Source organism: Hippocampus comes, unplaced genomic scaffold, assembly GCF_001891065.2.
Source record: "Hippocampus comes isolate QL1 unplaced genomic scaffold, H_comes_QL1_v1.1 scaffold10, whole genome shotgun sequence".
Classification (NCBI taxonomy): Eukaryota; Metazoa; Chordata; class Actinopteri; order Syngnathiformes; family Syngnathidae; genus Hippocampus; species Hippocampus comes.
The window spans coordinates 1344217-1371767 of NW_017805001.1; the positions used below are offsets into that span (position 1 = coordinate 1344217).

The 27551-nt window shown below is 48.3% G+C and overlaps 1 protein-coding gene across 2 annotated transcripts; it reads left to right on the plus strand.

The window, feature by feature from the left end:
- Positions 1-26457, plus strand: tnrc6c1 (trinucleotide repeat containing adaptor 6C1). Of its 2 annotated transcripts, XM_019897033.1 has the most exons (20): positions 1-129; positions 3825-3924; positions 4392-4413; positions 9387-9722; positions 16437-18938; positions 20024-20215; positions 20453-20619; positions 20698-20775; positions 20893-21111; positions 21237-21377; positions 21537-21656; positions 21778-21861; positions 22011-22251; positions 22346-22507; positions 22623-22799; positions 22912-23061; positions 24062-24280; positions 24771-24844; positions 24938-25077; positions 25170-26457. In XM_019897033.1, exons 2-20 carry the CDS (start codon positions 3862-3864, stop codon positions 25543-25545), a joined length of 5463 nt encoding a protein of 1820 aa, XP_019752592.1. In that variant the 5' UTR covers positions 1-129; positions 3825-3861; the 3' UTR covers positions 25546-26457. The 2 variants fall into 2 exon arrangements, with proteins under 2 accessions (XP_019752592.1, XP_019752601.1); XM_019897042.1 differs by lacking the exons at positions 24062-24280; positions 24771-24844; positions 24938-25077; positions 25170-26457 and adding an exon at positions 23363-24026.
- Positions 26458-27551: the final 1094 nt, after the last annotated feature.

The window sequence follows — 27551 nt, forward strand, 5'->3', positions numbered from 1 at the left end:
CCAAACAGCTTCAACCGTGGAGCTGCATTAGTCGATCACTTACTACAAAATGGCTGCACAGGCTCCGACGCCGCCGCCGCTGCCGCAGACGACGAAAAGAACGAGAAAGGACGACTGAGAGCTTCGACGGTAGGACTTTTTCCCTCCCTTTTCGGCTCGAGCTTCTCTTCTCACACGAAGCTTTTCGCTCGTCCAAAATGCGGAGTTCCGAGGGCGAATACGTCAGCTAGCCCGCGAATCATGGAAGAATGTTTGCAAAGCAGCCTACTTTTGACACCAAGTCCTAATGAGCGCCTTTGTAAAAATTTGAAGCAATATATATTTTTAAAATGCTCCTCGCTCTTTTTGCTCCTCGGACGGGCAATCTTGTTCTTGTTTTTTTTTTTTTTTTTTTTGCGGCTGGCGAACTTGGACTAAGTTGCACACTTCATATGATTCCAAAACACCGTGTTTTTTTTTTTTTTTTTGCAATAAACTGTAGAGAAAAGACACGCACAACGAGTAGTTAACACTTCTGCCTTACAGCTTAGGGTTCTTGGTTCGAGTTCCGTCTCTGGCGACTCAAGTTTCAATGTTCTCCCCCGTGGTTGGCTCCAGTTTCACGCTCCATAAATTGTAATATTTGGATAACTGGCACCAACGGTTGTACTCGTGGTTGGCCTCACAGTCAAAAGACTCCGGATTAAAATCTTAGGCCCTTCTGTGTGGAGGTTTGCATGTTCTCCATGTACCCCGGATACATTTCCAAAAAACGCAATGACCATGACAGATAAACAGTGCTTTTTGACTGAACTTTGGAAAAGACACTGCATGGTTCTCCTGGTTACTAGTGATGCATTTAACCACACTGCCACATACTTGTAATTTTCCTTATCTTTTTTTTTTAATAGCCCAGTTATGCTGTTATATATTACAGATAACACTGGCCAGCATTACATTTTAATCAGAGATGGCTGTATGTGTCCAGAAATGAATTTTTGAGGCTGATTTAAAAAAATATCTTCACCTTTTTACGAGCACATCATTTCTATTCGATATTTTGTTGTTTTTAAAGGGAAAGTAAATCCAACCATTTTCTCTTTTTACTGATATGTTCCATGCGCCTTGCTTAGTCGAAACACTGCAATTTAACTCTTATTGCATTTGTGTAATATGAGCTAAGCAGCAAAATCCACCTTTTTTTTCAACCATCTTGTGGTATTTTGCCACTTGCTGTCGACTGAATATGACATCACACTTGATTAGGACTCAGGTCACGACCAATCACAGCTGGGCCATGATTGGCTGTTACCTGAGCCATGATTGGACATTACCTCCGTCCTGGGCATCTCTGATGTCTTTTTCAGTCGACAGCAAGTGGCAAAATGGCCGCCCCCTTAGATGGACAGAAACGTAGATTTTACTGCGACAGACATTACCGTCACTGTGGCTATTCAGCATCCTCACACTCCTCACGGCATTCCCAGTCAGCAACAAAACAGCTTCTCCATCAGCACTCGGATGCTTGCAGAAGCCAGACTGACGTAAGCCGCCGACCCGGCTGCCTTGCTAATGTGCTGCAGTTCCCCATTCGGCCCAGGATGAAGTGGCAGCAAAAGGGAAAAGGGAGAATTCTGAGCGGGTCGGTTGTGGGGAGGCCAGGTCGTGGGCCCTCGGTCAGCCCCCCGAGCCCCCGATAGAAGTAGTGTGTATTCACAGAGAGGCCCCGAGGGGAGCTCTAGAACACAAACAGACCTCTAAATACTCTGATTACTCGAGCGCTTAGGTCAGGCCTAGAGCGCAAGGCCGAGGGGCACGCTGCCAGTCGCGCTTGGTTTTGGTGTGAGCAGTCAGAGTGTTTTTTTTTGGAGTCCTCAGGGGTCAGGATGACCCTGTGTGCTGTCAAAGGCAGACTTTTGCTGTCTCGAAAACAGAGCTATTTCCCTTTTGGTTGTATTATTTTTAGACCAAATTCGCCAGTTTGTTTTCTGTTTTGTAGTAACCAAAGCCACAGTCTGAACCACTTGACCACTTGCTAGCTACTGTAACTCACAACACGAGGATGAGCAAGTCTGCTACCCACGTAGCTAAATAAGACTTGTTTCACAGAGGCACACTTCACTTCGGTCAGGTAATCACCCCGAGGTGATAACTTATGAAAGTCTTGTGACATGACTACATCGCTGACTGTTTGCGGCGCTCATGCAACGGTCTGTCCACGTTGAGGCTTCGGTTCAGAGTGCGCCATCGCTTTCTCCCTTTTCTCGTTGTCAGAAAGCATTAACGTGGTCGGCCCTGAGAATAGCTTCAAGTACTTTAGCCCAAATCCTCTTTGCAGGAGAACGCATGGCCTGCTTGCCTGGCGGTTTGGTTTTAGGGGCCGCCGCGGTTTCCTTCTTCCATGTCACGGTGCCTTCGGGATGTCGCATCTGTTCGGTTTAAACAAGGTGACCGTAAGCCACTTTCAACTTTAAGCAAATAGTTAATACCGGTTTTGCTTGCTTGGGGGTTTGCATTGTTCCTCTCGGGGGGGGGGGGGGACAGTGAGGGCTCACATGTCACCCTTGCGGAGACCTCCGTTTCTGAGAACAACCCGTATTTCTTTGTTTGAACAAAATTGCGCTGTCGCTTTTGCAGCTGCTTGCATGCGGTCGCTGGTAAACGTTCTCCCAAAGATTCGCTGCGCTCTTGTTTGGTCTGCAGCGTTGGCATTCCTGGCGCTGTGCCCAGTGCCTGCTGACGTCTCACCCCCCCCCCCCCCCCCCCCCCCCCCCCCTCCCACACGTGTAACGGAAGCAACCCTATCAAACGCCGAAAAGACAGAATCCTTCCCATCTTCGCAGGAATCAAACATGTCAACAGACGCACATTTTCGCCTTGTGCGCGTCGACCCTCCCTCTCTAAAAAAAACGCCGCCGCCGCCGCATCTTTCTGTTTTCATTTGGCCTGCCTTTGGCGTCACAGCGAGTGTCTGGTTTTAAGAGGGACGCCCGGCTGTAATCCCGTTGTTCTGATGGGAGGGGGGTAATTCCGCTACAATGCTGTTCTTATTGGCCAGCGTCCTTTGTAACCGTGCGTCCTCCTTGCTAATGGGCGCGCACGCACGCGGATAGAGCAAATGCCTAACTCGATTATCGGGTCCTTTACTGAGAGTGCGAATGAGTGATACGGACAACATTTAATATTTCGATATTCAAACTGAATATGTTGATGATGATCTTATGATGGATTCAGTGAAAAGTATTTATTTTTTTTAATTATTATTTTTTTTTAAGATGGCACATGATCAATCCAAAAGGATGTGGAAGTGCATTTTTTTAAAAATTAGAATATCCTGTGTTGTATCACCCATGTATTGCCTTCATAAAAAGGACACATTATAACCACAATATACAGTGGAACTTGTGAGGTCAATTGTTCATATTTAGCCCATTAAAAAAAAAAAAATTCTGGGTCATAATGTTGCCATTGTAAAATCTTAAACGATAAGTAACCTCTTGAAGGTGATCCAAATGTAAAACGGTCTTACTTGTAAATGTGACGCACTTGGCGGCGCAGATTCTTTCCTTCTTTTTCGCGCCGATCATCAATGCCGGATTGATTTGTGACACAATTCCGATAAGAATCACGGAGAAGGAAAGGTAAAAAAAAAAAAATGTCTGGAATCCGATTCGTCATCAAGCCTGTTTCAAATTGTTGATACAAATCTGCCATCGGACACACGCAAATGCCACGACAGTGTCAACAGACTGATTGGAAATACCCCATCATCGGTCAAGTTATCAAATGCCGGCAAAGGTGTGATGGCGTAGAAATGATTCCAGCATCTTCCGATTTTCCAACAGGGAGAAGAAGCGACCCATACAAGGCGAGAATCGTTTGATGGAAGATAAGAAAAAGAAAAATCAAGACGAGAAGAAAAAGAAAGAAGCCGCTCCGAAGAAGGTTAAAAATTTATTTTTTTATTATTATTTTTTCAAATGGATGATGGATAAAAAGTCCATTTTACATCGCTTGTCCTTTCTGACTCTCTGCATTCGCTCTAGCGACAGCCATTTACTCTTTTCATCCCGTCAGAGTAAATTGTGAACTCAATAGCGATAACATTTTTTTTTTTTAACTTTCAGTAATATCAATACCAATTTGCTTGCCTCCCCATTGTTTTTTCCCTTTGTGTAGATTCATGATTTCGTTTTGTAACCCGCAAAGATTGAATCGAGGCAACTGGACTCTTGTTTGTCGGATTATTATTATTTTTTTTTCTCTTGTTTTCTGAGAACACTCAGAAATGACCGAGGCAATTATGCCATTAGCATTACGATACCAGCCCTTCAGTTTTATTACATGAGCACATTCTGTTCTTACCGAAAGCTCTCCTGCGCCTTTTTAATCTTGTTTTTTCTGTTTTTCAGGACACCGAACAGAAAACCAAAGGTGAGTTGCGCTTTTTTAAAATTATTATTATTATTTTTTTGCTTCTCTGCCCCTGGTGGAATCCCGAGATGCTCCAAAGGAGGGTGGTGATGAGAACCAAAGGAATGCAAATGAAATCAAATCTCACTAAAACAAAACCCGATGATGCTAAGGTAAAGGATGTGCCTGTCGGGAGTTTCCAGAGAACGCAAAAAAATAAGTCTTCCTTATGTTGTGGTCCTACTGGTTTATCAAACTGGCGTAGTTCTATTCTGAGTGGAGCATGCAGCTGAGCGGGGAGTGGATGTGATCGAAAAGCCGTTTGCGGCTTTTTTGCTCTACATCAATTAACTTTGAGAAGAAGTGCTCAGATCAATATCTGGAGCTCGTATCCATTTACTAATGTGATGTGGTTCTATTTCTTAGCAACGGGACATCATAATGTAAGGAGACCAAATAAAAGACCCTCAAAAATTTTTTTTAAAAGTCCATCTGTGACCTAATGAGCGAGCCCGCGTGGCTGTGATGTCGGTGCGCAGCATACAGGGAGCTAATTAGGAGACGAGGGATGTTGTGGCTTCTGGATAAACAGCCCTTCGTATGCGGGAGACCTGCAGGAATACCCCCCGAGCGCCATAGTAACGGAACACCAGCTCAGGAGGTCCAACCTGGGACCAAGCAGGAAGGAGCTGAGGGGAAAGGAGCAAGATGGAATGAATTGTTGCGGTTAAACCATTGCAGAGTAGAGTGGAAGGGGCTCTTCTTGTCTCCTCCACGTGACGGGATCAACAACGTGGAATGGTTACAAACGTTAAAATGGGTTTCACAAACATCTTCGGACTGCTTCGCCGACGCAAACGGCGTCTCGATGTCACGTGGGAATGAGCTGCGATGTAAATGTGAGTGCCTATTCTTGCACTTTTTTTACCCCACTTGGAAATACTTTGTCGGGGTTGCTTTGTCTGGAATTCGTCTGCCTTGTTTGGAGAAGTCTCGCTGAGAAGCGAGTGACGTATTGGCGAGATCTGCAATCAGCAGCGAGTTAGCAACAGTCGTATTAGATCAATTTTCACCTTTTGTGAGTATCCTACATCCAGTATTTTCTGCCTCTGTACCGGCAGTGTTCCTTGCTTCTCCCAATGTGTGCGCGTGTGCTGCCACCCCTCCCCCCCCCCCCGTTTTTTTTTTTTTTTTCAATTTGCCGCGCAGGTCAAAAGTATCCCTTGATGAAGTGTGAAGAGGACGGGGTTAGTTTCACCCGCCATGTTCCCGTAGCGCATTCTACTGACCACCCCTCAGCCTCAAGAGGTTAAAAGGCCGGTGGCTCCGCCTCGATGGGCAAGGAGTGCCGGAGAGACGAAACGTCATCAAACGTTTATGCCCCCGTGATAGCCGAGGCCGTCTGCCACCAATCCCCCCCCGCGAGTTAATGAGTCATTGTGTCTCCTGCGCCCGCTGCGCATTTTCATCCGAGGTGCCGTGCGAAGCGCGTCTACGTAACACGGCGTTGCATTTACAGCGCCATAAACGATAACGTGATGACAAAGTTGCGCCGCGGCGGTAATATGCGCGACAAATTAATTTTTCCGTCGCACAATGGCTTAATTACACCCGGTGCCTTTTGTGTGTTTGGCGAGTCATAAATTGCCGTGCGAACAGAGAGGGCTTGCCGGCTGTCATCTTCGCCACCTCTCGAACATATCGCGTCATCTTTTAAGGAGGCGTTTTAAATGACTGTTGTCGCGGATTTAATCTATATTCTCTTTGCTTTTGTGGTTGTTTTTTTTTTTTAATTATTAAGGTGGTATGTCTGGATGTCATTTGTAATGAAAAGCTGATAAGACTTCAGATTTAACGATGTTCCAGTCATTGGTGTCGATGCTATTTGATGACTACTTGGCCTTTGTTTGCACAATGTGCCATCAGATCGCACCTTCTTCGAAATGGCTTTTTTTTTTTTTTTTTTTTTCGTCTGTGCGAAATGTCTTGCTCGGAGGCGGGGCCTTCACTCTTAAATACAGTGTCACATTCATTCGTTTCTAATTAAGCATTTTAATCGTCCTCTCTTGTGTGACACGGCGCTCTCGTTTGGAAGCCCCACGGGCGCAAAGCGACGCTCCGCCCCCAAAAGACATGTCGCTCGTCTCACCGCGCCAATCGTCGCGTTGGATTTTGATTCGCTTCCAGTGCACGTTTCCCTGGCATAAATAGGTATTTTCCCGTTTCTGGTTGCAGGGGTCCCTCCTGCAGGTGTGATCATTCAAAACGTGTGAGCGAGGCTCCGCGCGTTGGCGAACGGAAGCGCGGACGTTGCTTAAAGCTTCAGGCGGAAGTAGCGCATGCGGTCGGGCATGTCGGCCATCCATGCGCTTAAGTACTCTTCGTTTCAAGCTGAGCCTGGATCAATGCTGACTCGGCAAATTACTTGTCGACCGTCATGACAGAATTCGATATAAGCCGCGAAATCATGCTCCAGCTGCTGATCAAACAACAGCATTGACAATCGTCGTACAAGAAGTCAACTTATCATCGCAACCAAGTGACCTGCGTGTGACCAAGACGGAATTTTTGTCACTTTGCTTCTCCTGCGAGTGATGACAACATGCTGTTGTTTGTTTTTTTTTTTTTGTTTGTTTTTTTTGCACCTCCGTTAAGTTCAAGGTCGTGTTTTCGTGCTTCCACCCAGGAGATCACTTCAACACTAGCAACCCTCTCCCGTTCCTCCGCTCACCTCGGTTGCTGTGATATCTCCCAAATAAACACCCCTGCCAAGCCTGCTATCATCTTTCCTATCAGAAATATTCAGATCCCCTTTTTTAAAGCTGGAAATGAGGTAGACTCCTCCGTGTGAGGCACACACATAGCCTGCAGGCCGCGGTTTGATGTGCATTTTTGATGAAGCGGGAATTCTCCTGCGCGCCCGCACAGCTGCGGACGTTGTTTTGCAAATAGGCTGTCGGAGAAGGTGACTGATCTCTTTTGACTCTTTCTCTCTCTCTACAAAGCAGACGGCTATGCTTCGGGGCCCGAAATTCTGCATGTACTTATTTTATACTGCAATCGCACCTGTATTGACATAACTTTGACACCGTCCCTCGCTTCTTTTGAAACAAGACTCGAGAGCAACGTGGCGTTCTGTAGGCAAGTCGTGTTCTAATTGTAAGCGGATTTTCAACCTAAGCTGGTTTCCGGCAGTCAGACTGCAGCTCGCAAAAGGGGGGGCGGAGTCTTGAACACACACCATTCTTTTCATTGCTTGCTGTACCTCGTTCCCTCCGTTCCTGTGGATCCGCTCTCTCTTTCTCGCTCCCTCCCGCCCTTTGGCGCTCACTCGTTTTTATCTCCCCTCTCTGATTGGCTGAGAGAGCAGCTGGCCCCACTTTCCCCCTTCCCCCAAAGCCTCCAGAAGACTCGACGTCACGCACCCGAGTCCCGACGGTGTTAAAAAATTGCCTCCATAACTGTTATTAAACCGAGCTTTTACGTGGAAGCGCCTCTCTAAAGTCATCAGCCTGTCTCGCCTTCCGTACGGCTACAAAAACAGTGACGAGAGCGTCTCGCCACTGAATGGGAGACGCAACAGAAACGCGCATGCGCCAAACAAAACGCGAGCCCCCCCGATGCCACATGTGAGCAAACGCGTCCGACTCTATGAACAAGCGGCTGGCTGTAGGCTCCACGACTGCATCCTGTCCTCCCCTCAGCGTGGGCCTCAGTGTTGCATAACTCTTTGTTTTTGTGTGTGTTGGGGCTGGCCTCGTGCACGCGCGGGCGCGTGTGTGCGCGCGATTTATTCATTGCTTCAATGCACACACGAGGAAACTGAGCCAATGGAAGAGAGTCATTCTTCCTCGCTCATTTCAAAGTGCTTATTTTACTCCTGTTGTTTCTCACTACGAAGAAAGTGAGGTAGGGGAGGTGGGGTGGGGGCATCTCGTTGACTCTCAGTTTACATCCAATAATCTCCTCGGGCAGTATGTGGACGCTACAAGCTTGTTTTACTTCCTGTTTACATTCTTGTTTACCAGCGTCCAGATTATGTAAAGATACATGCTCAGGGGCAGGGGGGGGGGGGCGATTATCCACTGTGCTCGCCGGCCATAATGCATCCGACCCGGCAGTCACTCTGCGACCCACGAGAAGATAATCCTGTTTGACCTTGTGTGCGACCTCCTGACCTTGCACTGCTACTCAAAAGGACGTTACACTTAACTGTTTAATTGTTACACTGATAAGATAGGAATCCGACATGGTGGACAGTCCATTCGAATCACACACACACACACACACACACACACACACACACACACACGTTGTACTTTTGTAGACAAAGTATTAAGCTCTGGATCCAGTGCTGTGCGAAAGTAGCTTTTTTTTTTGTTTCAATGACCCATTTGTCAGCAGTTAAACACTAAATAATATAGTAGGAACAATCACGAGGGGAGGAGGAGGGTGGTACCGAAGCTTTGCAAAGAGTTAGTTTGTGGACCACGGAAGTCACTTTTATATTCTGTTCAATGTCTTATCAGTGGAGAATAAATAGCTCCTCGAAGATCGAGAGCGATGCTGGTGGTGTTGTGTGTTTGGGGGTTGGTGGCAGCATTTTTTGGATTACGTCTACAAGGACAATGAAAGATTTAGACAGGTGTAATAGAATTTGTCTGGAGTGCTGGTGGTGGTTACCACGTCTGCCTCACAATCAAGAGGCTCTGGGTTTGAAACCCCCCTCAGGTGCTCGTTTGTGGTGTTAGTTTCTTCTCTCCGCTTATTGAGGTTTGTTCCCACATTTCCAAAAACATGCGTGATTGGTTAAATGAAGACTCTAAATTTGTGAATGTGAGTGAGTACATTGTTGGGTCCCGTGCTTGATTACGACCGGCACCCAAAATGATTTGGGATAGGTTCCAGTTCACCCACGACCATTATGAGGGGTTGCCGACATATTCGTACTCACCTTGACTCCTGAATTTCTGCTTTTTCTCTCCTGCTTGAAGTGCCAGACTCTGCCAAGCTCAACCCCATCCCTCCTCTGCCCCCCGCCTACCCCAGCGTCACCCCGCCTGTACCCCCAAGCAGTGGCGATGGCAAGCGCGCCCTCGGCGGAGGCCAGCCTCTCGCCACCTCGCAGACTCCGCTCCAGCAGCGCCACCCGGCCAGAGAGGTGCCACCGCGCTTCCGCCTGCAGGAGCAAAAGCAGCTGCTGAAGAGGGGCCAGCCACTCCCCCCCGGGACCCTGACGCTCACCGCCACAGGACGTCCCGCCACCTCTGGGCCCGCAGCGGCAGCAGTAGCCAGCCACCCCGATTCCCCCTCAACAAACCTGCCCTCAGGTCAGGAGCGCAGCTCGTTTGTTCTGATTTCATCTATGTATCTAGCTAGCTATCTAGCTAGCTAGGTAGCTAGCTATCTAGCTAGATAGCTATCTATCTAGCAAGCTAGCTAGGTAGCTCACTAGATAGCGAGCTAGGTAGCTAGCTAGCTATATAGAGAGAGATTTTTATTTTTTTAATCAGGAATACATAAAAAAAAGTGGTTGAATTGCAAGTTTGACTACTTTGGGGGCTTTGAGACTTCCACTGTATTGACGTCCAACGCATGAGTTGGCCCTATTATGAGCGATGAGTGTAGCTGTAGAACCACGTGAAGTAACCCGTGTGTCGGACCGCTGTTTATTTTCCCTCTTGTCTGGCTGGGAATTAGAAATGGGAATCAAGGAATCCGGAGGAAGACAAAGCCGAGTAAACACAGCTGGCACAACAGTATGCGTTTGTATGTTTTCCTTCCGGAGCGTCTGCATATCCCGCTGAAGCAGATTCTCGGGCATTTTCTGTCGACGCTTTCGAGAGCGTGATGGGAATGCAGCTCCATCTCCATGGCGATGAGACGGTTATCCCACTTCTTTCGATTCCCTCCTCCTTTTCCTCGTCGTACTCCTCCTCCTACTCTTTGCTGAGCTTTGCTGACTATTTCCTGTTTTGGGGAGCGAGGGGGGGAGAGAGAGAAGCTGTACAGAGCCAGCTAGTTGGCTGGACACCTCAGTGGGCCTGGCTTGGCATCACTCGAAAGCCGAAGGAAGAGAAAGATTGGTGGAGCGAGCGAACGTGGCAGAGGTCCAATGCTGTGGGCTGGAGTGAGTCATGGCTTACGGTAAAAAGCTAGCGCTTCCACTCCTCCCCTCTTCGACAGGCCTCCCCGGTTCTCCTTTCATTCTGTACGTGTCAGTGGAGTGGTTGACTACATGAGGACGTGCAGACAGAGGAGCGGTTCCTCATCGCCGAAGATGGAGCCAGTCGGTCATTTGCGTGTATGCCGTATCGTAGCATTCACGTTCGCGTTCCTTCCTGTTGCTGCTCCATCATGAGTTGATTAGATGGTAAACTCGGAGCGCCCCATTGTTTTGCTGCAGCATTCACTGGAATGATTATAAAAAGCTGAGCGCGTTCCGATGTCCTGTTTCAACAAGATGGGAGGGAGTCGGGGCGTGGGGGCAGGGGGGGGTTCAAATAAAGCACAATGTGTCGCTGCAAACCATCTGAGAGTTTTTATTCTGCTAACTGGTCAGATGACGGTTGCGTGAAAGGAAAAAATGTCAACACTCAATCTGGTCCTCTGTTTTCGCTTGGAGCATTCCTACTTCTCTTTCATTCACATTGTTCTATTTGCCCTCTCTAATGCGACCCAGAATGCACTTCCCATTGTGCTCATCAGATCATTCTTTTGGGTTTTTTAATTGAAACGAAAAGTGCAAGAACGTCCCAGGCTCAGGAGCACGTCTCAGAAAATTAGCTGTAAATTTAGAAAATCAATGTCCGTTCTAAGGACTGGATATTTCCAAGTCTTCCAGCTTGAAAAAAATATATTTTTTTTTCCTTTTTCTTTTTCAAGCAATATTTCATTTTGGGATATCGACTATCTCATGTCGATGTAAAATTGCAGTTTGGCTTCTGTCTTGTGGAGAACGATCGAATGAAAGATTATTCCGCCCATGCATGTCACCGCTAATATCCTTTTGCTTCCTCTATTCTTGCAACCTGGCCTAACCGAGCAGCACCATTGTCCCTGCCTTGGTTCTTCATATTATACACCCAAGGCTCATTTGCTCTCGTTTGGCCTCTTTTTTTTTTTTTTTTTTTCCCCTTCCCCCTCATTCAACCTCACCTCACCCCCTTTGACTTGACCAAGTCACATGCAGGCTTATTTGGAAAATTAAGGCTGATTATCTCGGCTGGTGTGTCAGTCTTGACTCCAGTCAATATTTGACTACTTCTGCGTATTTCCGACCACTCTTGTTCAAACTAAAGCCGAGGCTTTGGCTTTTGCTGTGCACGGTCGAATTGGCATCGACAAAAATAGCCATCTCTCATGTAGAGGAGAGCACGCGCGCGCAGGATTGAGTTGATGTGCTCTTCTGATGACGCCACAACATTGGGGATTCCCCGTTCGAGGTCTTCTGATGTGATGAAACATCGGCTCGCCGTTAAGGATCAATCTTCCGGCTCTTGATGTTTTCTTCTTCTACAGTTTGTTACGAAGCGGGCGTGCGTGTTCAGGCACCTCCGCCTTAACAAACAACCAAACATCACAGCGCGTCGCTGGCCCGAGGCAGATGGGATTAGTCCACGCTAACATGTATGTCTGTCAGCTTTCCCATTATTCTGACGGTATCGCTGTGTTGCCGTTCGCTTGGCTCGCACTACGTTTCCCAAGGCTCTTTCGTGAAGAGAAGGCGTGTGAGAGCGAGCTATTTTAAGACCGGCATGTTGGAGAAAGCCCTTGACCTGGTTTATCCTTTCACGGGGAGAGAGGGGGGGGGGGGGGGGAAAACATGACAACATGTATGTGGGCTCTCGAAAATGCATGTCTCCCCCCAGCCCCCTGCGTCCCCTCGCTCAATTTGTCATTGAGCTATTCGTTTTTGCAGAAGATGCATTTCAGAAAATGAAACGCCCCGTGGTGTGTTGTGCGGTCATCACGTGGATCGATTCAGATTTCATTGGTGATTGACGTTTTGCTTCTCATTTGGATTAGTCACCTTCTATAAAATGTTACTTCATAATCCAATTCAAGTTTTTTTTTCTACTCTGTATGCATGCATAAATGGTAATAACTAGTGCTGTCAAACGATTAAAATATTTAATCGTGATTAAAAATGCGTCTGTCGTGATTAACTCAAATTAACTCATAATTAATCGTGATTACTCAAACATTTTTATCGTTTCTGAATTTCCTTTTATATTTTTTTTGTCCTATTTTTTTCCCGTTTTAATGCTCTTTTTAAATACGGAAGCCAATAATAACGCGCTAAACTGACAGCTCTAGTAATAACGTGAAGAATACATACACCGACGTGTCACAGCTATCTCATTTCTCTTATCATGGGTTTCATTATGAAATATAAAAAGTACAAAAAAAAAGTTCATGCAATGCACCTTGGCATCAAACACCGTAAAATATCGGGTAGAATTCTAGCGCACGTGTTCCTGCCGAGTGCATCGTATTGTTTAGCCAAGGTCTGAATCACTGCCCGGTTATTTTTATTTTACAAAAGCGAGATGTGTCACCTCACAGTAGTGCGATCTGCAATTCACAGTGAATGCATCACCGGGCACTGTAACAGTTTACAAGTTAAAAAATTCTCGCAGTGACGGAAATAAGCACACCATCGGGGTCCGTCATGACTCCTTTGCAGTCGCGTCGCTTTTGGGATTAAACGTCACAAAGACAGAATGCAATTCTACCCAAACGCTAGCTGACTGAGAAATCTTCAAACGATCGTCATTAAAAAAAAAATCATATGTAAATAAAAAAATCAAGTGAATCGATTCACTCCACGGTCAAACGGTCGCCATCCTATTAAGTGTCGTACAAGTATTAAGAGAAGTTAAGCGCTCTGATAAAACGAGAATCCTATAAAATGACTCGTCGTCCGTCGACAACTTGGCAAACACATAATCGCACAGACGTGCAAGGTTTTGCCGGAATTAGTGTCGCGTTTACTTATCATTTGGACACATGGTGATGGTTTAGACTTTTTGTTTTGTTGAATTTTTTTGTGAGTTCTACTTTGGCGGTTCCGCCATATTCATCATCATGAATAATCCGAGCAGAATTAAGCAAGCAGACTCTTGGATTCTTGGGGATTTCCTTTACACAGGTTGTCGTAGCCTATCGTTGGGGTGAAACTGCTTTCTCGCAGCGCTGCGTTTTGTGTTTGTTCAGAGGGCTTGTTCTACAAGCTAGGCAGTGTGCATGGTCAACTCCAAACCGTCCCGACTGTGTACCCCCTGGGGGACTTCATTAATCCGGGATGGTCCAGCTGAGACCCCTCGCATCCCTGCTTACATGACGTCCTCCTATCACTCAACTTGCATCTCCCACGCTTGATTTTTTTTTTTTCTACCATCTCCGCCTTTGCTATTGATCTGACTTCACTCGATGCCACGGATGAGAAAAATGTCACGTGTTCCCAATGGTTTTATACTCGCCAAGGACTAACTTTTATTACACAAAAACACAAGATTACACATTTAAAGGTAAACGATCGTCCCTGCTGATTTGAGCTAGCCTGTTTGTATACACGGCAAACAGGAGATTCGCAACACTCGCCGTATGTTTCCTTGCAGTACGGACTCTCTCCCGTGTGTCACATCCTCACAATCATGAGGTTCAGTGGGCAGAACCTCCAGCGAGCATAGCGGCCACTGTTTTCCACCAAACATTGATGTATTGTGTTGTGGTGCGTAGGCACTGGTATCACTAGTGCACAATGCCAGCCTTGATCCGAGGGAGCCGCTGCCATTTTTTATTTATTTTTTTTCCTGTTGCCAAGCTCTTCGCCCCTGCTTCTCCTCTTTCCTCCATGCCTTCTATTAATTGCCAAGCACGTGATCCTCTGTTGTGTTGCGCTGCTCTGACCCCTTGACACTTTTCCATGTCCATATTTGAGTCCAGATCCATTTGAACGTGCTTATTTCATGTCTTTTAATTCAAAGATTGCACGAGTCGCTTCACGCAGCCGACATTTGCCATCATGACGTAATGCCCTGCCTGGGGTGCAGCGTGATTTTTGCTTGATTCTACCTTCCTTGCTCTTGACTCCCTGTGCTATTCAAGAGGTTTTTCAATTGTGCGCGGCGGTGCTAATTGCACATGGAGTAGTCCTGGCAAAATAGTTGACGCCATTTAGTGAAAGGTGAAAAGATCCGAGGCTGCATTTCGAGGAGCCCCCCGTTTGTTTTGTTTTACCTCATCCCATTTGAGTGTATAACTGCCTCGCTCTTAGCGGTCCATCCGCCACCTACCAACAATACTGCTCCACATTACTTCAGCTGTGCCGTCCCCTCCCCTTCCCCCCACTAGCCTGCCTTCTCTAAGGGCTTACATTTCCAGCGAGGGAGCGTATCCGTCGTCGGGATAGGAATAGAGCATGATATAAATAAAGCCGGGGGGGGCAATAGAGGCGGCGAGACCCAGTCAAAGCAATATTGGTGGGAGGGACAGAGCATGTGGGGCGAGGAAGGAAGGGAGAGAAGCAGCAGCAGTAGGTAGGGGAGGGAACGTGGGGGGGGGAGGGGGGAGGGGGGGTTAGTCTCATGCCGTGCAAGAGCTGTGCAACTTCTTGGCAGCGTTTCAGAGAGGAGCCACAGAGGCTTGGTGAGGCAAGCAGACATATTGAGACAAGGATGGTCCCCGTGTCGCACAAAACCTAGTTCCTTGCACGATGGTCGGGAGGCACCTCTCCACAGGTATTTCGTCGCGGCGTGGCGGCTCGCTCGCTCTTCCTTTTCCGTCCTCGACGCTTCTTCTGTGCAGTTCTTTTTGCGGCTGGCGTACGGGGACTTTAAGCCTGCAGCGGCAGTGCGTCGCGGGCACGCGTTGCGCTTTGCATATGACATCGAGAGTGAGGCATGCATGCTTTTACACGATACAGGCAGAGACGGTAGCTCAGAGCCTTTTTGGCTCAAATTCAGGACTGAGAAAATGGCGGTCCTGCTCCCTCTCACTGGAGTGACGCTACAGAAAGACTGTGCGCTGTGTTTCAGAAACACAGTGCCCTCTTTTCACTCGAATGCCGCTTTCTCTCTCTCCCTACTTCAGTTTGCGGGCGTTTAAAAAGTATGCTGGAATTAAAGGCGAATGCTGAGTGCAATGTGATTGCCGCCTACGTATTGCCATGAAAGCTCGTCTTTGCATGCGAGCTTAACTCGCATGTAAACAGTCGCAACAGCCAGAGTAGAAAGGAGTGATGATGTGGCGTCACGGTGATCAATGCACAGACCCCTTTTTTTTTTTTTTGTATCAGCATGTATTGGAAGTGCTGCAAGAGAAAATATGACAGAATATTATTTTGAGTTGTCGGAGCAGTCTTACATGCAGATGGAGGCTCTTGTGTGCGTGCGAGCATAGAGACAAGTCATGCATCATGCCAATCTGAGGTAATTACGACTCTGACTGCCTTACTGATGAAAAGAGGTTAAGGACGTCCCAGCTTTCTAGCTAGTGCCACTGATCATTTCTGTGACAGTTCGGAAACCAATTACCAGCGTCTATGCATCTGCACTTACGGTGTCAAATGAAAAATACCTTCAGACACTGTTGTCTGAGTTGAGGCTGAGGTGTGAGTCTCCACAACTTAATTGTAATTGATTTGCTACGTTCATATATCTATCATGAAAGATGATTGCCGCTGGAATTTAAAAAAAAAAAAAAAGAAAACCAGCCAATGAGTCGGATGATTTTGATGTGATTGGCTAAGCATGCATATTCAATATTTACATTGACACACTTCAATAATTGTTTTGAAATGTGAAAGCTGTTTGGCGCGAGCAACAGGGAATGTGTGTTTAACCGTCAGTGATTCTGTTGAAGGATTTCCGTGTTTTTCAGTTGTAGAGCTTGTGATTGAGAATAGAAGTGGACTCGTTACGTCGCCATGGTATTTCAGGTCCTACGTGGGCGGGATGTGTACCTAACTTGAAGCAGCTTCCTCAGCCACCTATCTCATACGCATTTTTTTTTCCTTCTGTTTATTTCTTCCGATGCAGAACTGCCCCCACAGAGCAGCCAGGGAACCCAGTATGATAATCCCCTTTGGGGACACCTGCCAGGTGACAGGAGTGCCACAAATCCTGCAACTTCCACTATCTCAAGTTGCAGTGAACAACTGATCATTGACCAGAAGGACACAGAGGCTTGGCCTTCTATTACTCTTAGCCAGAATAAGGCCCCTCAAGGAAGATGCTGTTTGGAGTCTGACCCTGGTCACTCGACCAGCAGCAGTAGCACTTGTAGTACCAGTAGTAACGGTAGTAGTAGTAGTAGTACTAGTAATAATAGTGGTTGGTGTTGTACGAGTATGGCCACAGGGGCCAATAGCCAGACAGGCCACTTCCCTGTCAACCACCTAAGCAGTAAGGCCAGCACTGGACTCAGCCCTGCCAATCATACTGGAACCAACATGCACTCAAGCCAGGTTGCAGCCAATCGCTGGGGCTCTGGGTCTGGACCATCTCAGTCCTCAGTGGGTAGTGAAGGGAAAAATGACAGTCCAGCGGGAGGGGGGAGCAGCAGGGGTTGGGGCTCTTCGTCATCCTCCAACTGTAACTTGAACTTGAACCCTAATGCTAATCCATCCGCATGGCCCGTGTTAGGCCATGATGTGGGTGCAGCAGGGGCAGGCAGCTCAGGGGGAGCCAACATCATTTCACCCCCTCAAACTACACCAAACTTCTGTAATCCTACTGGCCCCCCATCATCGCAGACCAGCACCTATACTGCAGCCAACACTAACAGTAACTCCTCGGGTATTGGCAGTGCCTGGGGGAGCATAATGACCTCTGATGCATCAGAGTTGCAACCTTCGCCATCCACGAATGTGTCTTTCAGTTCAGAACCTCAGAACCTTAAAACTGATGGACCAAATCACATTAATAAGCAGGAACAACCGAGTCCCACTCACCACTTGCCAAGTTGGGGCAATGCATCCGTTGGCCTGGGTGCAATGGGTCAACAGTCATCAGCGGCCAAGCAGGTTAACGGAGAAGATAATTCTTCTGTATGGGGAATTGATGGCGAGTCAAAGACACCGTCATCGAAAGAGTTGTCTGGCTGGGACTCTGGCTGGGGCCAGGGCGGAAGCGGATCAGGAAATCCTGGAGGCTGGGGTGAACAATCCAGTGGAGACTGGGGCAAGAAGCAAACTGAAGATACCCAAGGAGGCTGGGATGGCCCCAGCTCTCCTCCCCAGGACCCACCGACTAGTTCTTGGAACAGAGCTGTGAGTACGACTGCTGCCAGTGAGGGAAGCAGTGACAGCATGGAAGGACATCCCAGGTCCAAACTCCATTCATCCAGAGATACCCCTGCTCCTCTGTTGCCTGCCCAGGATCTTGACCCTCGGGTGTTATGTAATACTGGATGGGGACAGACCCCCGTTCGCCAGCACACATCGTGGGACATGGAGAATACTAAAACCAAGAATGACAGTGCCACTGAATCCTGGGACTCTCAAACCGGTCCTGATGCCCAGGGGCCTTCCAATTCTAACATGGGTCCCCCACAAAGAACTGACACTGGGAGCAAAAATGAGGTGCCTGCTTCTCAGGGAGCTTCAGGTTGGGGAGGAAATATAGCTGCTAGCAACCAGTCCAGCTCTGGCTGGGGAGATCAACCCAACACCATGAAGCCCCCAAGTGGTCCAGGTGGCTGGGGAAATCTACCAAAAGGAGTTCCCTCCTCCACTATCCCTAAGAATAGTGGTCAGTCCTGGGGTGAAGAGAGATCAACAGGTTGGGAGGGCTCTCATGGCAAGCCAACGACCCAGAATTGGGGAGAGCAACCCAAAGCATCCCACAGCTGGGGCAATAGTGGACTGAGCAACTCTGCAAATGACTGGGTAGACCCCGAAGAGAGAAAAAAGAATCCACCCACCTCTGCCTGGGAGGGAGAAACGGGAGGCTGGAAGGAAACTCCTCGAGGCTGGGGATTGCCTTCATCGGGGCAAGGGATGTCAGGCACTGGAGGCAAAGCGGGCTGGGGAGACCCTGTTAGTTCGCGTCCCAGTGGCCCTTCCCAGGGCTGGTCGGGCAAATCTCAGGATGGACCCAGTGGTGGTATTGGAGGGGGGATCAGCTCTTGGAGTGGCTCAGGCTCTGTGAAGCAGGGCTGGACCGGCAGTAAGCAGGAATCCTCCGCTGAACCTACAGGTTGGGAAGAGCCGTCACCGCCCTCAATCCGCCGCAAGATGGAGATAGATGATGGCACCTCCGCCTGGGGTGATCCTGGTACCTATAACAAATCCGTCAACCTGTGGGACAGAAACAATCCAGGAATGTCTCAAGCTAAAGCTACTACTGGGGGCAATAACCCCATTGGCCCCAACAGCAGTCATCCCCATTCTCACAATCACGCTTATCAAGGACCACCTGCACCTTTACAGAATCATGCCCAAAGTTCACAAAACCCAGGACCCACCAGTGGGCCCATGGATCCTGTTTTGCAGCACCAGTCGGGGTCATCTCACAACAGGGGCCCCATGATTGCTCAAGGTAAGATGATGTCCTATTTTATTTTGCACTATATAGACAGGGGAAATGTCTCCAAATAACTCCCATTCTCTTTTCCCAACCAAATGTGGGGCTCCAAAACTTCAGAAAAACTCTATTACTGATTTGAAGCAAAAACATTGTTTGTGGCCATAGTTTCATTGATTATGCTTTTTCTCCCAGATTGCTCTATTGATTGACCATTTAAAGTAGATGTCAACCACAAAAGCTGGTCAGTTAGTCAGGGCAGTGCACTGTTAAGCTCCAAGCTGGTGATGGACTTAAAGGTAATATCTTGACCTTGCCGCCCTTTTTGGATTTACATCTAATTAGCTATCCAAATGAGATAAGCGCTGCAGTCCAATCTCTCGGCGAGGCTCCTCACATTACACAATATTAGGCATGTCCGTCTGGCATGTTTGCCTCGCTAACCGCGGGGTGGCCAAAGGAAGTACAGGAATGGTGTTTACAAAGCGCCCTGTGAAAAATGAAAATCACCACAAACGTTTTGAGCTCTATCGGAAGTGAGCGATTATATGCGCCTGCCATCTGTCAGCGGTCAGGGAGAAAGTCCTGAGATCAACCCTGTTGGAACAGATGCCCCCCTGCTGTTTTGCACTTGATTCTGCATGCTCTTTGCATGGCTACAGTCAATGGAAAACCACTTTATGAGAGTAGGTGAGCCAGCTCTGTGCAAAACGTCCGGCAATGTATAAATGCTTATCGTTGTCTTTGGTTCTGTCAAACTGGAAATCAAGCAGTCTTCAGGTCACGCTCTCTTCATGCACTAAACTCTGCCTGGCACTGCTACAGGCACACTGGCGATACTGCATCGGTCATGCCAAGACTGACCAGGCTGTGCCAATTCTTAAATGGCCATTTTTCCCTCCTGTCAACCATCCTGTTCAGCTAAACACCGGTTCATTGCTTCCCGCCTGGATGAATTGATAAAACATAAATTGGTTGATGTTGTCAACTAGGCATTAAGTGACTTGTCTCAGAATGCAAAAAAAAAAAAAAAGCAATCAATAAAACCACTTTGGCCCCGACAGAAGATTTGTTTACGATTATATTTCTGTGTCCATCAGGCTGGGGAGAACTCCCCAGCTCCCACACGAAACCCGAAAGTTCTTGGGGGGAAACTACACATTCAGTCAACGTGGACAACGGTACATCTGCTTGGGGAAAACCAAGTGGGGGCTCTACGGGCTGGGGCGATGGCACCCCAGACAACTACAGTAGGGGCAACCCAGCCATGACAGGTCCAACTTGCAAACCAGGTGCATTTTAATTTTTTTTTTCCATAAAATGAAAAATTACTGTACTGCATGTTCTTCTTGTTCTTGCTCGAGAGTACTCTCGAGATGAGTCAAGGTCATCGGCTTGTTACTTGCAAAGCAGGACGTTGTTTTTCCACAAACCTGTCCTGACCCCTAGTGGCCGACAGATGTATTTAATGAGCCAACTGTGGCAAGGACGGAGGGCTGCCCCTTTTTAACGCTAGCCTGTTTCCCCAGCCCCCAAACCTATGCAAGATGGATGGGGAGGCGGAGGTGAGGAGTTGATCCTCTCCGGAGGTCAGTGGGATGCAGAGGACGGGGACATGTGGAACAGCACCGCTTCCCAGGAGAGCAACTCCTCCGCTAACTCTTGGGGAAACGCACCCAAAAAGATCCCACAAAAGGCACGAGGGCCTGTTCAGAAACAATTCAACCTAAAGTGTGTACTTGTTAACATTGACTGTAATGTTCTGACATTCCAGGTCAAAGTTCCGGGGAAGCCAGAAGATACCTGGATTATGAATCGTCTTATCAAACAACTCACAGACATGGGCTTCCCGGTGAGTTGATATCTTTTATTACATTAAACATTCACATTTTTGAGAGCCGTTATGCTTTCACCCACTCGACCATGAATGCATGAGGAAATTCACGCGTCATTGTGACGTGTTCCCCAGCGGGATCCGGCAGAGGAGGCTTTAAAGAGCAACAACATGAACCTGGACCAGGCCATGAGTGCCCTGCTGGAGAAGAAGACCGAACTGGACAAGCGGGGGATGGGGATGGCCGGACACGACTACAACAACGGGCTTATCAATAAACCCTTGAGCTGCCCTCGACCTGCACTTCTCTCCAAAGAACCCTCCTCGGATCCCCGCTCATCCTTCATGGATAAAGTGAGTGAAATATTCAGTATTTTGCAATGATATATGTCGTCCCCCACCCATTTTCGAACCTCATGGCGGTGGAAGTGAAGCAGATTTTCTTCACATTTGTAAGGCATTGTGTGCTGTTTGTCCAGCAAATGCAGAGTGGAATGTTTGGTGGTGGAGCAGCACAAGCCCGGGCCATGCCCCAGCCGCCTCCTCAGCCGCCAGTGCCGCCTCTCGGCTCCTCTCAGCCTAGTCTACGCGCTCAAGTGCCTCAGTTTCTCTCCCCTCAGGTAGATGCACGTAAACACTCGAAAACAAGCTCCCAGTCACGACGCTGATCGGGGTGCAGTGGACCTCGCGTAAACCCAAGAGGATCACAAACGCCACTGACACATTAGCGCCGTGCGTTTATTTCGCGTTGTCAACGTGATGATGGTATCGATCCACAGGTTCAAGCACAGCTCTTACAGTTTGCAGCAAAAAACATTGGTCTGAATCCTGCACTTTTAACCTCGCCAATAAACCCTCAACATATGACCCTTCTGAATCAACTCTACCAGCTGCAACTGGTGAGTGTCATTTTTGACTCGTCCCAGGTTGTATTTCTTTCCTATTAAAAGTGTCACCGAGTGGCATTTTCTCCATCTTTACCCGTGAGAATAAAACTGGGGCATATGGTTGACTTCACAGGCTTACCAGCGTTTACAAATTCAGCAGCAGATGTTACAGGCACAGCGCAACGTTTCCGGACCCATTCGACAACAAGAGCAGCAAGTTAGTTTGAACTTGACTCTCACTTTTCTCTGTAAATATTGTGAAATATTTTCATACTTACCATGTGAACATTTTAGACGGTTGAGTTGTGAGAAGCAAGGGAAGAAAACAAAATGTATAAAAAAAATATTCTTCGGTGATCGTTCCAGGTTGCACGTACAATCAATAACATGCAGCAGCAGATCCAACAGCACCAGCGTCAGCTGGCCCAGGCTCTGCTAATGAAGCAGCAACAGCAGCAGCCTCCCCACTCCCACACGGGCCTACATCACGGCGGGACCAAATCCACCCTTGATTTATTTCCAGGCCACCCCCAGGCTCCGGGCCTCCCTGACCTGCAGACCAAAGAGCCGCAGTCTTCTCAAAACACCTACAGCCCGTATTCGCTCTGTGAGTGATTTTTGACTCGCCGCGTGAATCGCACGAGGGGTGCACTAACCCCTGAAATTGATCGAAAGCAATCGTGTCTGTCTTTCTCCCCCAGCTGGACTGAATCCAAACATGAATGTAAACTGCATGGAGGTGGGCATGTCGATGAAGGATTCACCCCAGCCTCAGTCGCGCCTGTCACAGTGGACGCACCCCAACTCCATGGAAAGCCTCTCTGGAGGCTCCTCTCCCTTGGAGCCCAACCTGAGCAAACATGGTGAGGAATGAGAAACATTTATCTTCGCTAGACTTGTTGGGCAGTAATTGTAAAACTGGCTGCTACTTGACAATGCTCCGCGTTTGAGTCGAGTTGCCATGTTTCCACATTCCAGGTACCACCCTGGGCCCTCCTGGCAAGCCTCCCCAGCTGGATGACTCATACAGCCCCTATAACCTGATGTCCAGCTCGGAGTCTCCCACCAGTCCTCTTGTGCCCCCAGACAGTTGGGGTCAAGGGAAGGGCAGTAGTGACAAGATGGCCAACGGGACGAACATCAACTGGCCGCCAGGTGCGACAAGCGTTCTTCCTGTGCTGCTGTTGTCGCTTCTTCAATATCCACGAAATATTTCACGCTTGTGAAATGGAAGCTCGTTTGCAAACTTTGACTCGACATTTTGCAGAGTTCTGCCCAGGCGTTCCATGGAAGGGTCTCCAGAATATCGACCCGGAGACGGACCCCAACATGACGCCTGGTAGTGTCCCAAGTGGTCCCACTATCAACACTAATATCCAAGATGTCAACCGCTACCTGCTGCGAGACAGAAGTGCAGGTGAGGGAGTTGAGCGAAACGCTGTGCTATAGTTAAGATTGTGTCTAAATATTTTTTTCAATCTTCCATCTTGATTCAACTATGGCAAAGCGCCGCCACCAGAGTCTGCTTCTTTACTCTTTTGTTGTCCATTCTTCCGTTTAAAACTGCTTCTCCAATCATTGTTTGTACTCTTTAATTCTGTTCTGTTCTTAATCTCGTCATTTCTTATGCCTTTTTCTTTTATGCCATTTTCTCTCTGCCGCTTCCCTTCTTTGTTTTGTTTTTTTGTGTCCTTGTTTGTGCGCTGCCATCGGCTCAGGCTCTTCCCCCACTTCATCTCAGAACGAGGCTCTGCCTCCCTCCTCTGATTGGTCAGTCAGTGCCTACACTAGCTCATTCAGTCTGTCGTCCCCGGAGACAGACGAAACAGGTACATGGCTCACCGATAACACCCCCCTCCACCCCCGTCTCCCCCATATTGCAGCGGATAAACGACTGCAAATCAAAACTATCCATTCCCTCCCTGTATTACAACACCATGAGTCCCACCGTTCACTGGAGAGCACCCCCAGCCTGCCTGTCAAGTCATCTCACCTGATTAAATAGGACTCATTAGAGCTTCCATTTTGCCAGCTTGCCTCTCCCTGCAGTGCACAACCCCCCCCCCCCCCACTCCCCTCCCTGTGGTGTTGGTGACCCTCCCTCCTACTTCTGCATGGGGAAAACACTACAGTGTGACTTGACATTTAACCTACTGGTCTGTTTGACTGATTAAGGCACCGTAAAAGCGTTTTAATTTGCATGAAAGATGAGTAAGCAGGTCTCTTACCAAGGCAGAGTTGTTACATGACGACCACATAGAAACACGTGTGCTGTAACTATATCAGGGAGCTCAGAACGGGTTGGAAGTCGATATTTTGAACTCTGATTGTGATGTTTGTGATTCTGATGAGCTTTTCCTTCACTTTATTCATTTGGTTCTGTCGTACAAACATTTTTTTTTTGTATGTCTATCCAGGTAAACTGTCAGAGATGAAATCCACTTGGTCCCCAGGTCCCATCTCCCACAGTCAGGCCTCTCTTTCCCATGACATGTGGAAGGTTCCACAGGGACCCCGGAGCAGCTCTGCAGCCCCCTCCCGCCCGCCGCCCGGCCTCACAAACACCAAGCCGTCCTCAACGTGGGGGGGCAACTCTCTGGGTCTGTCCCAAGGCTGGAGCAGCTCTTACACCACGGGTATGTCGCACCTTACGGTTAACATATACAAAAAAAAAATTAAATTAAAATACATAAGATTTAATTGGAATGAATTGTAATTTCAGTGATTTTTTTATTTAAATTTTAAGATTCCCAACAACCATAAACTGAGAATTGGACACAAGATTCCTCTCCTCGCCTTCTGGTCCTTTATAGACTCGCATCCACAATCACTATTGAGATACTGACTCTCGAGAATTAAAAAAAAATAATAATAATAATAAAATTGTAATACCCCAACATGTCACAAGATGCCGCCAAAGCCCTGCCATATAGTAGCTGAGCTAAGTTTTGCTTCACGTTGTGTATGTTTTTTTTTTTTGCTCTGCTATCAACACACTTCCAGTGCATTTTCCGAAATCAATCTCTTTTGAATTTTACCCACAAGCCACATTTTAGTCGAGGAAGCACACTCCCGTAGCGTTGGCCCTTTCAGTTCAATAACACACCATCCGCTCTCCTTCTGCAGCAGGCACCACGTGGAGTACAGACAGCTCTCCCAGGACCAGCAGCTGGTTGGTTCTGAGAAACCTTACTCCACAGGTAAGAAAACTCCCGCATCCCCCCTGAGCCTGCGAGCACTCGACGCACGCTTGCGGTTAGGTTGCACTGTTGACCTCACCCTCTCTGCGGCAGATTGACGGTTCAACTCTGCGTACACTGTGCATGCAGCACGGCCCGCTCATCACATTCCACCTCAACCTGACACAGGGCAACGCTGTAGTGTGCTACAGCTCCAAGGACGAAGCTGCCAAGGCTCAGAAGTCCCTGCACATGTATGTCTTTTTTTCCCCCCCAGCTCCGAGGCGATCGGTCCTCAGGAGATGGGAGTGTTCTCATTCGCGGGGCTCTTTGTGTCTGTGTCCAGGTGCGTGCTTGGGAACACCACCATTCTCGCCGAGTTTGCCGGAGAAGAGGAAGTCAATCGCTTCTTTGCACAGGGCCAGTCGCTCGGCGGGACAACCAGCTGGCAGGCCACTCCGGGCGCCAATCAGACGAGGATGGGCGGGGCCGGGTCGGGAGCCTCTCACCCCATCGGCCACACCCCCCACTGGAACAACAACAACAACGGCAGCGGAGGCTCCGGTGCCGCAAAGGCGGGCGGCGATCTGCTGTGGGGTGGCGTGCAGCAGTATTCCAGCCTGTGGGGGCCCCCTAGTGGAGAGGAGGGTCGGGTGATGGGAAGTCCCAGCCCAATCAATACGCTGCTGCCTGGAGACCTGCTGAGCGGGGAGTCCATATAAGGACAACGGAGCAGAAACCTTGCAAAATCAAGATGGAGATAATCAGCATGGGAGTAACCAATGAAGGTGAGGGAGAAGGTGTGACGTGTCCATATCCTCGCTACTCCACCTCATCGCCTTCCTGTGCTCCCCCTTTTTTGGGGGGAGGCGGTGTGGGCTCAAGTTGCAGTTCTGTGAAGTGAAAAGTCACAGCGTTGAGCTTTTACACTTGGAGACACAGGAAGATGTCTTTTATTCATATTCAAAAAAAAAAAAAAAAACAAAAAAAAAACTTTTTACACGCGTCAACGCGTCGAGTGAAACGTGTACATGTACCGTCGCAGTGACGAGCTGCCATCTTTAACTCTGCTTAATCCCTCTCTGCCTTTCCGAGGCAATCATACTGCACCTCAGAGACTCGCGAGAAGGCATCATTCCCAAAGTTTAAAAAAAAAAAAAAGTCAATCAGAGCACTGGTTGTACTCTTCGGCTGTTCTGGACTCTTAGCACTAATCTTGGCCTTAACCTCGTTCCCACCCTTCTTCCCTCACTCACTCCGTAACTCGGTGAAGAAGCATACGGACCCTTGCACACCCCCTTATCTCTGAGCCAGTGGAAGTCGAGCGGAGAGTACATGCTGCTGCGGCCTAACGGAAGCAACCACAGCTCCCGTCTACAAACAGTGCAGAGCCCCCCCCCCCACACTCAAACGCTCTCAAAGGGAATGATGCAACTCTGTTCGCCTTGTTCAAGCCATTTATTTTTGTAGAGCATTTTGTTTTCTTTCTTGAACCATTGCAAACAAATTTTTAAAAAATGCTTTTATTCAAACATGTTCGGGGGGGGGTATGTGGGGAAGATGTGACGGAAAAAACAAAATGAACCACTGCTATTACCATGGAGCTGTAACAACTAGAAGGAAAAAAAAACAAACAAACACTTGGATGCACTTCAACTGGCAGTTTGGTCGCTGACCTTTTCACTGCACCTCAAGACAGGAAGAAAAAAAAGGTATGCGTTAGGTGCCACCACTCCAGCCACCGCCCTTTTTGTCACAAAACAACCATTTCAAGCGACGTGCAATATAAGCCACAACAGACTGTACCGTCCACGCTCCCAACTGATCGACGGGAGAACCACCACCTGCAACAACCCTCGACTATAACTGCCACTAAATACCCTCAACCCCCTCCGGCTGCGAGTGTGTACGTGTGTATGTGGAGAGTAGCAACCTTGTCTGTCTGATATTCAAGGACACTCACTTAAAGCACTTCTCAGCAGACGACAGGTGTGTGTGCGTGTGTGAGAGAGTGTGCGTGCGCACGCATGAATGTGTGTAGAGAGAAGGCATCAAACCAAAATGAAAGGCGCCTCTTTACTTTTTTTTTTTTTTTTTGGCCCAAATGAATGAAGTCCATGTGAAAGGCCCGGTATGTCATAGCACTTATCAAGAGCGTCCCACGCCCACTGTGCCCCGCTGATGCTCACCCACCCGCACCCATCAACGCCAAGATAGCGAAAAAGAGAAGCGACACTGGCATGGAAAGTGACTGACTTGCTAAGTGGCTTCAAATTTAACCCGGGTGTGAAGATTTCGTTTCATGCCTGGGGGGTCAGGCTGTACATGGTAGCAAAATGAACACAACCGAAGGGATAATGATGGTGGGAGGGGGCCGCAGGGAGACAAACACACCCCCTCAACTTCCTTGCCATCTTAAAAAAAAAAATTTTTTTTTTTGAAAGCCTTGATTCCTGGGGAGGCGTGTTGTACTCACGTCAGTGGAGGCCAGCCAGTGTGGCCGCTGAGTGCCTGCTTGCTTGCAGGGCGCCGCGCTCCGCAAGCAGATCCCAACTCCCCCGCCCACCGCCGCCGCACCCGACGCCCTCCTCTTTGTTTAGGCCGAGAGCAGCCCCACCTGTATTCAGTGTACTACTACTATTCTACTACTACTACTATTACTACTACTACTACTACTACTACTGCTGCCCTCAGCAACCTCCACTTTCACTCTGAGATGCAGCCCCCC